Source organism: Macrosteles quadrilineatus, unplaced genomic scaffold, assembly GCF_028750875.1.
Source record: "Macrosteles quadrilineatus isolate MER2022 unplaced genomic scaffold, UCM_ALF_1.0 Scaffold_1__1_contigs__length_201487025, whole genome shotgun sequence".
NCBI lineage: Eukaryota > Metazoa > Arthropoda > Insecta > Hemiptera > Cicadellidae > Macrosteles > Macrosteles quadrilineatus.
Genome location: NW_026542594.1, coordinates 104,257,530 through 104,274,662, shown reverse-complemented (window position 1 = coordinate 104,274,662; position 17,133 = coordinate 104,257,530). Strand labels below are relative to the sequence as shown.

The window sequence follows — 17,133 nt, the reverse complement described above, 5'->3', positions numbered from 1 at the left end:
GATTGGTGATATTAAATTATTATCATATATATAGTATTATAAAGGTCTAGTCTGGTTTAAAGTAGTATTATTAAAACTGATAGGAAATATCCTGTTTCAGCAAATTATGGTGCTTCAAATATTATTTTATCATATAATGAACGTTATTACTCTTAATGGGAAAAAGTTTGCAATTTATGGTCAAATAGTTTTACTTTAGCTTATTAAAATATGACATCAAGTTACTTGACAGCTCATGAAAGAATGATATTTGTTAATTTAAAATAATTTACCTAACCATGAAACACATTATAAAAATCTAAAGAGCAAATTAAAAATACCTATGTATCTTATAGGCTGAGTGCATTATTCAACCCATTAACTGCATAATGATTACGATGAAGCATTGTCCGTGTTGGAGCCGCTGTTGCCGCGCTGATTGACACCTCCGCTGAGCTGTCGCTGGGCCGTTGGTTGAGCCGTAGACTGAGCCGCTGGTTGAGCCGCTATCACCTTGACGTCCTCGGGGCTCCTCACACGTGCTGGTTTCCCATCTGCCGTCTTCCTCACCAGGATCTTGCCTTCTTTGACCCATGCATACGCTAGTTTCTTCTCCTTGACGAGCTTTTTGGCGCAGTTTAGAGTTTCTTTGGCATGGCCTGTGAGATGTTCGTTGATAAATATTGGTGTATCAGGAAAGCTCGGATGCACCATTTTAGCGGTTAGGTCGATTTCTTTAGCCGCAAGTAGCCACGTCATCCTGGAAGTTCTGCGGGTGAACTTTACGATGATATTAGGATGTTTCTGGCGGGTTGAAGGCACCCGATGCGCTATTGAAATGTCTTCATACTTCCAGGGCGTACCGATGGTGTTAGCAACTGCCTTTAGAACGGCATACACGTCTTCATTCTTGGTTAAAGGCACCCCTACGACCTCCAGGTTGTCAATCCGGCTGTACTGCTGTAAGTCTTGTAGCTGCTCCGTCACTGAGTCTACTTGTTTAGACAGGTCGTCGCAACGTGATTTGAGATCCACACATTCTTGTTTCAATAAGATGTTTTCTGATTTTAGGCCACTTAACGATGACGTAATTGTTTCTTGCCATGTATTTATTCGTTCATTGATTACGTCAAGTTTTTCACAAATCGAGTCATTAATTTTCCCTTCTAAACCAGAAAGTTTCTGATCAAGGGTGTCACTAAACTTGGCGTGTAAGCTGTTAATTGCTTTGAGGACAGTAGAATCTTCGGTATCACTTACACTTGACATTGATGCTGTCTCCTTATTAAACTTGCCACACTTGAACGGACGGTTACGGGTCTTCCTCTTCAGGTCAGGTCCCGCACACTGCACGTGCATCACGTCACTGCACTCCACGCACGATATTACGTCGGACGAGTTCTCGTTGCACTCAACGTTGCACTTACAACACTCCGTCATGTCCCAAATACGTTATTACAAATGTTGAATGTTACCGTACTAAAGGTACTGTATAATGGTAAGCAGCGAGGCACGCAGGACCGGGCGAGCGAGTGGGTTAACTGATAACGAGGTCCTTCCTCATCGACTGCTAGATAACGACTCAATGTCTACTTGCAGAACCCAAATGTGTTATATGTAAAGTTGATGTCTTCTTACAGTATCCGAAGTCAATGGTCTATCCGGTTCTAATAAATTAAATGTCTACTTGAAGTATCTAATGTCAATGGCACATTTGGTTCACGCAAATGAAATGTCTACTTGCAGTATTTAAAGTCGATGGTTCATCTGGTTCTCATAAATTACATGTCTACTTGCAGTATCTAAAGTCAATGGCACGTCTGGTTCAAGTTAATGGAATGTCTACTTGCAGTACCTATCCAAAGTCAATGATATATTTGGTTCACATAATTTGGAATCCCTATGTGCAGTATTCAAAGTAAATTGTACGTCTGGTTCACGTAAATGAAAAATGTCTACTTGTAACATCAAAAGCCAATGGTGCATAATCCTTATTGGTTATACATTTTGTAGCAAATAATGCTCAACGGTATCAATCCGATTGTTCTTCCCTTTTGTTCTCTATTTTGCAATGTGCTAGTTTAGATGATTTATTTGTAAACACATGTTACAACTTTTGTTTACCTTTTTGAACGGAGCGAAGCGAAGCGAGCGAAGCTCTTATACTACACTCCTGCTTTAGTTTTACAAATACTCCTCATGAACGGCTGAAGCGATCTGCATGAAATTTAGCACAGTTATAGTACCCAACCACGGGAAGGTATAAATCTGAAATGGAACAAATCGGACCACGGGGGTTTTCCCTATGTGAATTTAAACTTTTAGAAATTTAACATGGGCCTTATGGGTTAAGTGGATGCCATGACAGTATTTGCAAGATAACAATAAAAAGGTATTATTCCCCTAAAATGAAAGTCTCCTGCACAACTTCACGATACGCTCTTTCCAATGAGACCAAAATCATGTCAATCGGTTCAGTAGTTTCGGAGGAGTAATTGTCACAAAAATCCTGCTTGCGTATTAAATAAGTACTAGTGTCCCTCTTGCTCGAATTCGAGCAATTGCTAAGTATTACAGACGTTATTTTAAAACGAATAACATTCATAATTTCTGATGACTTTAAAAGATTCGACTCAAAGATTATGGAAATACTCAATACAGTATGTACATAACAGGTCGATATAATCAACATTTCTTGTAAATATCTTATCATTTTTCAAAAGATGATCTTGTTTTTTAGAGTTTTCTACAAATAGACTTACTCATAGCCGCATTAGGTTGTCTATAATAACGATTATAAACGAAAAAAAAATTATTTCTATTTCTACTCCTTGGTGGTGTTTTACGACTTTCCTATGTTTACATAGTTTGCAAATCGACTCTAGATATTTCATTTCAACAAAGTCAGTAAATGTTTGTAGTAAACTGTTAAATTAGCAAACTTATTGACTGTTTTCAATTCACATATGTTCTTTTTCTCACTTTTAATTTCTGACAACAGTTGGAGTTGCATAACAATGTCAACAAAACACACCCTACATGAGCATGGTGGTTTTTTGTGTTTATTACCATGTTAATCTTATGGAGAAATACGAAACTTTAAAGGGCTCCAGGGCCTCACTCTCTAATTATTTCCCTAAAAAGAAAGTTTCCTGCACAACTTCACGTTACGGTCTTTCCAATGACACCAAAAACATGTCAATCGGTTCAGTAGTTTCTGAGGAGTAATTGTCACAAAAAACCTGCTTGCGTATTAAATAAGTAATAGATATATGGATTTGCTTATGTTAAATTTATTATTTTAAGAGCAACCATCACTTAATTTGAAGACGATAATTAAATTATAAATAATAATTAGTTGATTTGGAATTAGGTAGCTGGTGCCCATTCTACGTACGGGAATCTTAGTAGAAATTTCTTAAATTCAGAATAGGAGTTGGTTTCCATATTTAGTGTGCACTTTTCCAGATATGCTGGGAAAACTATTACTGTATAGGAATACATATAAACCTTCGCAAATACAATATCTGACAGTTTCAAGCCAAAACGAATGCTTCGCAATTAAATGTTACCCAATCTTGTTAGTCCATATTTTATATCTATCTAATGAAGGAAGCAAAGGAACTGCTTTATAGATCTACTAGCAACAGTGCCCGTTATGGTTAAACACAACGGTCTCTAGTAAAATAATGGTTATGAAATCCATACACCACTTTACTCACTAATATTAATGGTACAGTTTAAGCACATAACATTAGAATGTTTAGAATGTGGAAAATTTAATCAAAGAAAAATTAATTAGATAACAATAAGCTGTTGAATTATTAACACATGTTTCGTATGATTAGATTATACATACTGGTAAACCAATTATTATTACCATCTATAAAAATAATTGGTTTTTCTTTTCCGAGTCGGGTTAGCTCTTCTACCCGACCGATTTTCATAATTTTGGCCAACTAAGGACGTACCGCAGATTTATTTGAGCTACTGTATTGTTTATTGAGATCGGACTACCTAAAGCACACTGCTGAATCACGAATCAACGATAATTACCTATCTGCAATCAATGATACGTAACTATATTTTTATTTAAGTTATTTTATATGTCTTAAAATACTTCAAAAGCTTTCACTTGAGATATTGATAGTTTTAATCAATTAAGTTCAAGATACTGTATCGCTCAATCATAAAGTATAAATTGCATTATATCTTGGATATGGAATTTAGTTTTAAATATATTTAATTAATTCTAACTACGTTATTCTATTTGTTTTGACCTAAGAACCTTCATTGAAATACCACTCCCATTTCATTAAAGCACACAGCTAAATCACGACCAACACAAATTGTTCAAAAAATTGAGTTCTTTATCATCGATTTATATCCAAACGATCTTGCTTGCAACCTCAACAGTACTTTCATAATTATTTGCAAATACAGTGTATTCACAAATTAGGCTATCCAATGACATATTAATTAATAAAATCGGTTCAGTAGAACTGTAGATTTAATTGTACAAAGCTTAAGAACAACATCTTTAATTCAGTATTTTCTCACTACTATACATTTGGAGGTTGCTTAACGTTTTTGCAAATAACTTTGAAATGGCGAGGAAATCGAGCAAAGTGGAGCGTGATATTCTGAAAGAGAATAAAATTTCCTACAAATTACCATTATGTATTGCTTGAAATTACAAGAAATACATACTGTTTCATTAAAAAGTAGTGTAAAATTATACATATTGTCATATTTGATAGATAGATTGGCATTAATTTGGCTAGTTACGTATACAGACAAATTAATATTTACGTAACAAACAATTTACAGTATTTATTTTGCTTTTTGGAAATGCCACATTGCTATTTTATTTGCATCATTTGTTGCAAAAGAAGCCACATGACCATATAAACGAGTAAGCCCCTAACATTACGTAGAGAGATTAATTGACAACTTTATGTAGCCTATGTATAAGGCTGAGACAACTAACTGACATCCCCCATGTCAATGAATTTTAGCTTTAACAGTAACCCCACAACCAATTTCTCAAAACTATGATAGAGGGTTATTTATTTGCACAGAAGTACATATGTACGATATGAACTGACGCGACAAGACGAAGGAAAAATCAAAAACGGATATACATCCCTTTGAAGTTAGAACGTGCCTTCTCAATAAACAGATATTTTTTCTTATATAAAATCATAGATTAATCTGCTTTACACTGGTAAAATAGCGGACATATAGAAATCACTACTAAAAAATTATAAAAATTTAGCATTTTTTTTAAACCAGAGCAGGTAAAGTGTTTAACTGCAAAAGATCCACCAATACGATTTCAATAAACCCTGCTATAGTAGTGTGCTGCTCCTAGTATATCGAGCTCTAAATATTTGCGTTACCAACGGAAGCGCAAACAATGGCATTGTTTCCTATTGTACAAGCCTTCGAGCGCCCGGTTGGCGGTTTTTTGCTGTGTCTGTCTACTCACTACTGCTTGATTTCATCGCAGAGGCGCAGTGTGCGTGATGTTAAGCGTCACAAAAATGCAAATACCCCATTTATATTATTGAGCGAAGCACTTATAATTTTGTGCTTATTTTTGTATTTTAATTTATAAAGGCATTCTGCACATCCACAGGAAACTATCTTTCTAACAGTATGCGTAGATTTTCCCTGCGATGCACATAAGCTGAGAAAAAAGGTTTTAAAGCATACTAGCTGTTACCCACGGGCTTCACCCACCCCGTTATAATTCATAAGTATTAATAAAATTATTGATTGGTTAAGTTAAACTTGAATAAACAAAACAGAATACAGAAATACAAACAAATAATTACACCTGATTTTAATAAGGAAATACATTGAAAGAATAACATACAAATAAAGACAGCTGAGGTTTTTTTTAACATTATGTATAAGGAAAGTTCCCTTTGGAAAGAAATTACGACCTTAAAGGGTGATTTATGAAATAATGGATAGTTTTGCGCAAGGTTTTTCTCGTCATGACGAACATTTTAAGTTTATGGTTTATGGGGGTGTGACTTGTAGTATTCTCAAAAGTTCATGGGTACTTTTGGCTTTATATATAGATTTCTGCTTGCCTATCTATATAAATAAAATTAGAGTTTTGTCTGTACATTGCTCAGAATTATATATTTTTAGGTTAATTTTACGTCTTATACATTAAATAAGCAGAAACGAGTCTTCTGTCTGTCTGTCTGTCTGTCTGTCTGTCTTCCTGTCTGTAACACTCAAGATGGCATTTTACGCAATCTTCTCCAGGAAAACGAGAGTACCTATCAAGATCCAAGTCATTTTAATGTATTCACTGGATTGGCGAGATTGTCTTTAGCCATTAAAATATGGCCTCACTACTTTGTAAATAATATTACAAACGTTCAAAAATGCAGTTTTGTGCGATTTATGTCAAGTTTTCGTCCAATTTTTATTGCATAATCATCTATGAAATAACGAACAGCTGTTCGGATCAAGATTATTTTTCCTAGCTGTCACTGATATGTTTACAAATGTTGTTTACAAATACCGCAACCTTTTTCAATCACGTTTTGAATGCAAATCCCAACCAAGTGAGAAGTGATATTAAAAACGTTTTTCTTACATAACGGATTTAATTAATCGAAAATGCAATAATATAGTGTAATAGTGTAACCGTAAATGAAATTAAATAACTATGCATCATCCAGTTCAGGAACCAGAGATTCTTTGTGTATAAATTGTTCTTGAGTTTTGATAACCAGAAAGAAGACCTTGAATCAGTGTTGTATACGGCTGGGAAACTTCAATTTAATAATGATCGTCGCCAATAGCTTAGAAACATGGTTTCCACTCATTGACGGCGCTTCAATGGTGGTTGTGTAAAGTGTAAAGTAAAAAATCACAACTGCAGTGGGTGATTGTAACAGAGGTTTACGGATGATGCTAAGCTCGCTTTTCTAATGTGTTATTTTCTGTTCCTACCATTGACTATACATATATAGTCAATAGTACCTACTCACCGTGTGATGCAATCGCTGGACCATACAGCCAATAGGCCCATAGCCCATCTCTTGGGTACGTACGTACGCCTACCCAATTATTCATAACAACCTTTTCCACGACGATCCGGTACTTTTCCCTAGAATACACGGCCTACTTAAGAAATAAAATTACAAACGTCCAAAAACCCAACGTTGTGTGATTTTTGTCACATTTCCTTCTAATGTTAATAGATAGCCTTTACCAATCATTGTTTAGAGGATACGTAATCTATTAAATAACAAAAAGTTGTTTGTATGAGGTTGTTTTTTTTTTCAAACTGACACCGATAAATTACATTAAAAGTTGTTTACAAATAAAGCAATTAATGGGAAATAACTTTGATTGCCGTTTTAAAACGTTTTACGAGACAATCCAAAACTAAGAGATCAATAACCTCGGGACTTGATTAAGTCATATAATTGGTCTGCTGTAGGCCTACTATAGTTTTCAACTGTGAACGTTGGTTTTTGGTACCGGTTCTATTCCTTAGAACCGTTGGTACTGTTGGTAGCAGCAAGAATCATTTTTAAGTTCCAACACATCACTGTACTTTACAAATTAGTTATCGTTGGTGTTGCACCTTATTTATTATTACAGGCGTATTCAATTTAATTGATGTCTTAACTGTACAATTTTTGCTTTTTCTTTCTTGATTCCAAAATGTTAGTTTATGCTAAGAAAACGATAAAACTTAACGCATTTTAGTAAAACATTCATTCAGCAAACCATCATGAACTGTTTAAACGCTTTACGTTGTTTATGTATCAATAGTTCGTGGCCTATTTTGGTAATTTGTATTATAAATTACCAATCTAAATCGTATATAGTACTTCATTTCATATTATAGTAAGCCGTCATTTCGGGTCATCATCGGTCCAAGCAAATATAAATTGTTATGATGAAATTTGATGACATTAACAAAGATTTCAGATACTAATTGTATAAGTACTTTGTTATGCTTAAAACGTAGCAAATTCCCTAATTAAGTTCTGTATTTTTGTGTGTATGTCTGTTGGTAACGCATTAATCTTCTTATTTCTCAGTGTTTCACGGAAAGGACAAAAGCACCTTTATAATAAAAATGTCAACCCGAATAAAGTGTTAAATTGTGAGGTTGAGGTAGTACCTTAAATACTTTTAATCATTGTGGAAGGTAACTTTCAATTATAGGCCTACATTAGGGCTATGCCTCATAGATCTATAAAGCATTTTTTAGTTTAATCATTGGATTTAACATGGACCAACACGACCCAGACTAAATTTAATTTAAAAGCATTTGTTTTGGCTTGAAACTGTCAGATACTGTATTTGCGAAGGTTTATTTATAGTTCTGCCAGCATATCTGAAAATATGCAAACCCAACTTCTGTTCTTAATAATAAGGTTTCAACTGACTACAATAAGATCCCCGTGCGTAGAACGGGCACACAGCTAGTTATAGATTCACTTAGATCAAGCATCTGCAGTTGTTCGCATTTCACGGATTGTGGCCCATTCTGTAAGTAACAGCTGTGTTTACGTCGTATACATAAAGTTGGGCATACTTTGGTTCAATGTTAGAGGGTATTAACGGTCCAATCAGATAGTAGTATGTTTTCTGTGCCGATGGTAAAAGGAGTCCGAGTACTTAAAGTTATATAGACTAACTGAATGATGTCGATTCATTTTGACACATCGTTTTTAAAAATCCATCCATTATTAACGGAGGAGTGGTGTTTCGTAGAAATCACCTTCACGTATTATACAGTATATAAGGAGTACCATAAGATATTTTTATTAACATTTGATATTATTACACACCAAGTTTAACATGGAGGATTCGAAATGTTTAATGTCAAACTTTGTCTCAACTAATTTGAGAGAACGGCTTGATAAATAAAGGCATGTTTATTTATTATTTGTTTTATTAATTAGTTTGAAATAAATATAAGTAGGGAAACTTCTTTTTTTTTTTAGCAGTAGCAAAGCTCTGCCAAAACAATTACATATAAAAACCGATGTTCATAGTTTGGTTTACTGATATCAATATTTAAATGAAGGATGATAGCATTACTAAGTGACAAATTATCAGTTCACTGAGAGATTATGTGAACACGAGACATCTTCTATATAAATAAAATTAGAGTTTTGTCTGTACATTATTTCTTAGTACGATCTAGGACTTGCCTGAAATATTGTGTTCAACTATTACGGGCTAGAACTAGCGTAAGATGTGTTGGTGGGATAGAAAAAAGGTAGAAAAATTACAGGGTCACGTGACTTTCTCTCAGTAACACTCTTAAATTGTATTTTAGCTTTTATTATGGTTTAAAACGCAATACCATAGATCCAAAATGTTATAACACACATATTTTTCCTTTGTTCAGTTGAATTAGTGATTAGGGTAGAGGCAGCGTAAAGAAAATGAGCAAAATACAGGGCAGATAGTGGCGTACACAGGGTAGTATTTAAAGGCTAAAAATAGATCGTTTAAGGAGTTTTCTTATCGAATAAATTCCTACTGTGTGTATTGATGTCATTAGCATTGTTTTTCAAACGTGCTATTATCTCACGTCAAAAATGTGCTAGTATAATTAACGACTAGTGTACATGTTGCTCTAAATCAAGCAATTGCAAAGAAGTAAAGTAGTTATTTAAAAACAATTATTAACTTATTTAAAAACGAATAAAAGTAATAATTTCCGATGAGTTTAAAAGACTAAACTCATAGATGGAACGTACCTAACATTTCCATATAATAGCCTAAACATTTCTTGTAAATATTTTACCATTTTTCAAAAGCTGATCTGGTTTTTAGTGTATTCTACAAATATTTCCCACTTATAGCCACATTAGGTAGTCCATGTTGATCTTCGTCAATGATAACGTAGTCAGCATGGTACTACCCATTGTCACCAGTACAAATTTCAGTATTTTTTTTATAGAGATACAATTTTGTTTACAATAGGTACTTAAGAACTGCCTGATTTTCTGCATAACCTCTCTGTCACAATTTTATTTGCCTCAATTGGCATTAATTTGGCTAGTTACTGTTACAACGTAAGTTATATTTACCTGAAAATATGCAGAATTGTAAGGCCTACTGTTGTTCAGATGGGTTTTTGTTTCCCTTGAATGTGAATAATGCGAATCCTTCAATGCAAGTTTTAATAAGGTTTCTTGGATGTAGTCATATTATTTTAAAATCACTTGACTTTTATGAAAACATATATAATGTCCTTGCCGTACCAGTTTAATTCAGCCTTAGAGGGGTTTCCTTTGCAAATCATCATAAAGTTAAGTCCGTGTTTCCAACAAAATAGTAGCACTTCCGATAACATCCTTGTTCATTGTTTGTGGGATAATCTTCATATTGTAGGTGTTCTTCTTTTATATAGGATGATAACGATAATATTTTTAAAAAATCTCGATTTCTGCTACTTGGTGGCGTTCTATGACTTTCCTATGTTTCCTTGGAAAGCAATTACGACCTTTAAGGGCAGTTTATGAAATAATGGATAGTTTTGCGCTAGTTTTCTCGTCATGACGAACATTTTAAGTATATGGTTTATGGGGGTATGACTTGTAGTTTTCACAAAAGTTCATGTGTACTTTGGGCTTTATATTGATAAACTAGTGGCTTGTAGGGACATAAGTCCCTAAAAAGCTCAAATGTAAAACAAACTATTGTAATATTTAAACAAACTCAGAATAAAATTATCTATGTGTCAGAATCGATACAGTGCTACAATACTACATGTACTCATATTAGTACCCTGGCCCAGTTATTATTTCTAATATTATAGCTCTACTCCTTTTGTAAAGGCACAACTGAATTAGTGTAAAGGCTGCCCTATAAGTTATAGTTGATAGTTATAGTTGATTATAGTTTCGTTTCTGATCAACATAAAATATAAACTTCTCTCTGTGTCAGCTTATGTGGTGGTATTCCTCCTAAAGCTGTGGTTGATTTTATACACTCTTTAAAATAGGCCAATTTAAACGTTCAATGGGTTCATAGTTTGTTAAGACCATAGTAAAGTATTTATTTGCTAATCCGTTATAATTTTTAAGTTAATAACACAGCGCTGTCTGATGTTATGATGCAATGTACAGATAGCCGACAGCTAAGCCATATCAGCTATAGTCATGTTAATAGTATATTATTTTTCATTCAATGGATGTAAATTTTGTTTGAAAACATTTTACCGTTTATATTATTTATTTAGCCTACAGTTAAAAAAGCGAATCATCGACTGATTACTTGCCATTGGTTAGGGTTCCATTATCATGTTAATGAAACCAATCAAGAAAACAAATTCATCAGCATTAATATAGGTACATATTTTTGGTTAGTGAAACATAAAGAATCGGAAACTACCTCCAGGGTTTACTGTTATAGATTCTATCTTTACTATCTATATAGATTGTATATATATACAATGCATGTTGGGCTATATTATTTTAACCTTTTTTCGTTGGAGCAACAGACAGTAGATACCTGGTTAAAATCTACTCCAAACAATTTTATTTTTCCGCCCATTGGAATTTGTTATAGTAATTAATGAAAGGAATATATGTATTGCCTGTACAAACCTTTTTCAAATTTTATTCCCAGGTTATTCTCTAGAGTAACTGTTAAGGTTATTCCACTCGATAAAATCATAGATTAAACGGTGGGGCACACGGGAGGGACTAAGGCTAACATATCTTGTAGTGTCAGCGTTCGCCGCTAGGACTGCTAAGTTGAAAAATTTTAAATTAATTTTTAATTTTTTGTTATAAAATTAACTTTTTAATTATAAAATATTGTTTTAAAATTATAAAATAAATTTTTAATTTTTAAAATTAAACTGTCATAACATAACCTAACCAACCAGACTTGCTGATAATATAAAAACTATATAAGATAAAAATCTAATTAATGATTACTTATAATTTTTAATTAATTATAAAATTAATTTTAAAATTTAGTATTATAAAATTAAACTGTCATAACCTAACCTAACCAACCAAACTTGCTGATATGAAAAATTTGTTGACAAAAAGTTAGTGCTGCCAATGGGTTTCGAACCCCGGACCTCCGGACCTCCTGAACATCAATCCGAAACGCTACCAACTATGCCACGAACGCCGCTGAAATCACATCGTTTCGTTACGGTAATCGTGTCGCCTCAAGAGAAGACATTAACCACTAGAGATATGACGTCACTACATCTTTAGCCTTAGTCCCTTCCGTGTGCCCATTCCTAGATTAAACACTACAATTACGTGTCAAATTAAATGTTATGAAATTTAAAACAAAAGTTTTGAATAAATTTTCAACATATGTTTTGAAATAAAAACAAAACAGAAGTTTTCTAACTAATCTTGCATCGTTGATTATTTAGTCAATGGGGCTATTTCATGTTAAACATTCCTTCAGCACAACAATAACCTACTAATGTGAAGAAATGTAATCAAAGTAAAATAATTTTGTAAACTTCGTGAACATATGTTTAAAGAAACCAAATCTTAAATGTTTCAGCCATTCTACTTCCATTTACTTTGATTTTAACCATCTCCCACGATTCTACTAAATTTCATGCGCTTGGCTAATTTACATACAAATACACAAATTTGCAAATTGCACAGTAAAATTAATTTCAACATTCTAAGACATAACGACAAAAGTCTCAATTGTAGGTAACGTCATCCCTGGTTTTATATAGTATACAGTACATTGCAGAATTTACTGGCAAATGAGTTAAATCCAAATGTAATATTGCTTACTGGCTTAAATGAATCACGATAAGCTGTATTGAGGTAAACAAAAATCAACAGACAAATGGCTTCTAATGCTATTCTTATGGAGAACATTTTACGTTATATTATTGACTAAGTCAAAGGTTTTATCAAATTTTGTGTTAAAATTTGGGGAATTTCACTATTTTTCCGGGATCGAGACCTTTAATTTGAACCCTCTCCCGTCGTTCTACGACTACCCAGTCGCCCACAATTTTGACGCAAAGAATCGGCTTTCGTAATTAATATATAGATAGATATTTAATTTCCACAAAATCAGTTAATGTAACCAATGCGTTTCGTTGAATTGAAAAACAAAGAACACAATTAAATTAAACAGCTGATGTAAACAATATTATGTTCTTCGAAAGGATAACATGGGAACTTAAAAAGCCACTGTGGCAGAGGCCAAGGGACTTTTTCAAAAAAATTATAGTCCAGGCGCTAAAGGGGTTGAGTATGCACTGAAAGTCTGACAAAATTTGACTTTTGATTATTGTTGGGGACATCTAGTAGATGAAAAAAATCGATGATGTCGCATTTCTAGGGTGGTCACAACTCGGGGGGGAGGGGGGGGAAGTTGCGCGGGTCATCGGTTTACGTTTCCGCGTCTAACTCACAAACGGTTAATGATAGAAAGGTGAATTAAGCGTCTATCTACGACTAAATATATTGTCTTTTAAAAAGATTATTACAACCTTTCTTCTATCTCTTATACTTTAGGCGCTAATCAACATTTATTGCAAAAAATAAAATTTAAAAATACTTTAAAATGAAATATCGGAAATATTGCGCTTGTTTAGGGCATGTTACAAACTATTTATGGTTAGAAAAACTAACAAGTAGTACAACAACACCAAGTTTAAAGAAATCCGTGCAAAAACAACAGAGCTACGTTGATTTCAGTAAGAGTAAACGTGGAAAATCCGTAGTAGTATCGAGGCGCGCATGGATGGTACACGTAGCCCACAGTCAATATAGGTTCAATATTGGTCAATATAGACCATGTTGAGATGAGCATTTTCCCAAAAGTCCCCACTCCTACCCCTTTGTGCTTTCCTCTAACCCCCCTTTTTAGATAAATTTACAGCCTCTTAGCAATTAAGCTATAATTTTAAAACGGGTAAGGATAATAATGCAATATTTTATTAATCATTTTGCGTTACGATAATCTACAATACCCCCGCCGCAGCAAACCTGCAGACTAAGCGAATTTCCATTTGACTGATTGGATTTACACTGAACTGTCTACTTAAAAATATAGCATTTATTCCCGATTTAAATAGAATTAGTTTAACAAGTACTTAGGTTTGCTGCATCAGGGAGGGTAAAACCGTTTTTTTTTGTAAAATGTTAATAGTTAGTAAGAAATAAAAACATATTTTCCAAATTTGATCAAAATATGTTCATAAACAAGCAAACTACAACAGTTTACTTATTCTCCATAAGAATAACATGGGAATTTTAAATTTACAATTTTTTAGAATTTTCTCCGTAACCATTAGGTGCATAATAACGCTTCAATATACTAAATTATTTGTTTTTTTAAGCTCTACAAAATGGTTTGGAAATAAATTGCTAAATTTTGTGTTTTTTGGGTCAAAAATGGGAAAAACCTATTTTTACTCCATAAAACCCCCCGTAAACACCCGTTCCCATGGTCCGATCATGCTGGATCGCGAACTCGTCCGAATAAACGTAGGTTTACACGTTTGTACCAAATTTCATCAAAATCGGATCATTTTTGCTCGAGTTATCGTGCTGACGGACATATATATATATATATATATATATATATATATATATATGAATTTGAACGGATGGTGTTTTTGGCCTCTAGGGACCTCAAAACGAAAAAAAATCGGTCCCGCGTCCAGGTCTTACCATGAGTACTACGGTAATAGCTTATTCCCTATATGGGAAATTCGCTAAAAAGAATTATTAGATGAATAAATATTTAAAAAGAATTACTATAGATTTCTGAAGAAGAAGAAGAAGAAGAAGAAAATGTGTTCATTGTAATAAACTATCAATACAGTGTTTTTTTATTTTAATGCAAAGAACAATGGTCAAAGACCGTCAGTTTTGTGTTAGACACACTGATTTTAAAACATTTTAAAACAGTGTAAAAAAATTCCATGAATCACATACAATTATTCATAGAATAAACTGATTTCCACTACAGAACATACACAAATAGCACTACATACTAATAGATCAGATATCAATTGAATGAATAATAAAATTTAAATGTAGCCTACTGAGAATCTGAATTTTTCCTAAAAACAGTTAATAATTCATAAAACAAACCTGTTACTTTTATAATTTACTTTAATAGATGCTTAACAAACAATATTTTATAAATTTTTTAAATTACATAGATTTTTCCAATTTTTGTATTGATATCTCAATTCTTAAATTTAATAATTATACTCCATTATCAATTCCCACCCTTTACTCCACGCCTCTTTAAGATAATTTCCAAGTGCCCGCCAATCTTTGCCATTTAAAAATTCAAAAAAACTCATATTCATTTAAATATAACTTGTTAGACCAAAATTGACGTATTTTTTTTAAATTGGACATTCTGCTATAAAAGGGTACACGTTTCATCCCGGTTGAGATTACATAGTGAACATACATAAATTTTATTTTCCATATAGAGTTAACTTTTTATTAGTCGACCCCTTTTATTTGTAAAAAATGTTTTTAGGGATGGTTACGAATAAAAAAATATATATCCACCATTTTCCAATATGGCCAACAACTTTGTTATTTCTTATGGAATACGCTGTATTTTAGTATTCTTTTAGAATTTAAAAGCTATTTTTTATTCGTGACATTTTTTCTCTAAACCTACCCCATTTAGGAGTTACAGCGTGTTATATCAATGAATACAAAAAGGCTTGTGGTGTACATTCGGCATCCTGCAGCTCATAAACGAGTAAGTTGAGAGAGAAAGTGCAAAGAATAAATAAGTCACATATAAGTCCTCGTTAAAAAAAATATATAAAATACGTTAAAAAACGTTTGTGATTTGAAAACTTCTTTATTCTTTGTATTTCCGCTCTTAAACTTACTCGTTTAAGAGCTACAGGATGCAGGATGTACTCACAAACCATTTCTTTTTCGATGTAACTCCTAAAAAAGTAGCTTTAGAGAAAAATTTCAAGAATAAAAAGGTTTAAAAATTGTGCGTTTACATTCTAAAACAATCATAAAATACATGGTATTCCATAGGACTAACAAAGTTGTCAGCCATATTGGAAAATGGCGAACATATTTTTAAAATTCAAAACCACTAAAAAAACATCTTAAAATAAAGGGTAGTGTCCCATAAGAAGTTAACTCTATATCTCATAATAAAAAAGTTATCTATTGGTTCACTTTAGGTGAGACACCCTGTATAATAAAATGAGGCTCTGGCGTACAGCAGCAAATGCACGATATTCATTCATATGTATCCACTACAGTCTGTATATGTACTGAATGAGCTACATAACGTTAATATAATCTATATAAAGCGGCAAATTCAAATACAAAAACCATAATATACGTAATTTTTTTCATTGTTGCGGTGCACAAAAAAGCCAGAGTCCTGTAAAATCAATATACTGTACTATCTATAACCACTATATGCAAACAAACTGTTAATAACTATGTATCATTTTAAAATGTAAACTATGCACCCCAAATTTTGTATCAAAAATTTTGTTGTGCGACCTCGTATAAAAAATCTACAAAGAAAAGTTTCATAAATTAATCCGTAAAAATATTTTTTTATGTTTATGATATTTTTTAACTATGAATATTTAGGATACCATGGTAAATACACTTTTTGTAGAATATCGTAACGCAAAATGATTAATAAAAGATTGCGTTACTATCCTTACCCGTTTTAAAGTTATAGCTTAATTTCTAAGAGACTGAAAATTTATCTAAAAGGGGGGGGGGGTAGAGGAAAGCACAAAGGGGTAGGAGTGGGGACTTTTGGGAAAATGCTCATCTCAACATGGTCTAACAGCATAGAAAAATTCAGCTTTCCCATAGTTACTTACAACATCAAGCCTATATTGACTGTGGGCTACGTGTACCATCCATGCGCGCCTCGATACTACTACGAATTTTCCACGTTTACTCTTACTGAAATCAACTTAGCTCTGTTGTTTTTGCACGGATTTCTTTAAACTTGGTGTTGTTGTACTACTTGTTAGTTTTTCTAACTATAAATAGTTTGTAACATGCCCTAAACAAGCGCAATATTTCCGATATTTCATTTTAAAGTATTTTTAAATTTTATTTTTTGCAATAAATGTTGATTAGCGCCTAAAGTATAAGAGATAGAAGAAAG

The 17,133-nt window shown here is 33.1% G+C and overlaps 1 protein-coding gene across 1 annotated transcript; it reads right to left on the bottom strand.

The window, feature by feature from the left end:
* Positions 1 to 372: 372 nt before the first annotated feature.
* On the bottom strand, positions 373 to 1,419 carry LOC128999421 (uncharacterized). The gene has a single exon (XM_054425937.1). It carries the CDS (start codon positions 1,417 to 1,419, stop codon positions 373 to 375), a length of 1,047 nt encoding a protein of 348 aa, XP_054281912.1.
* Between the last annotated feature and the right edge of the window lie 15,714 nt (positions 1,420 to 17,133).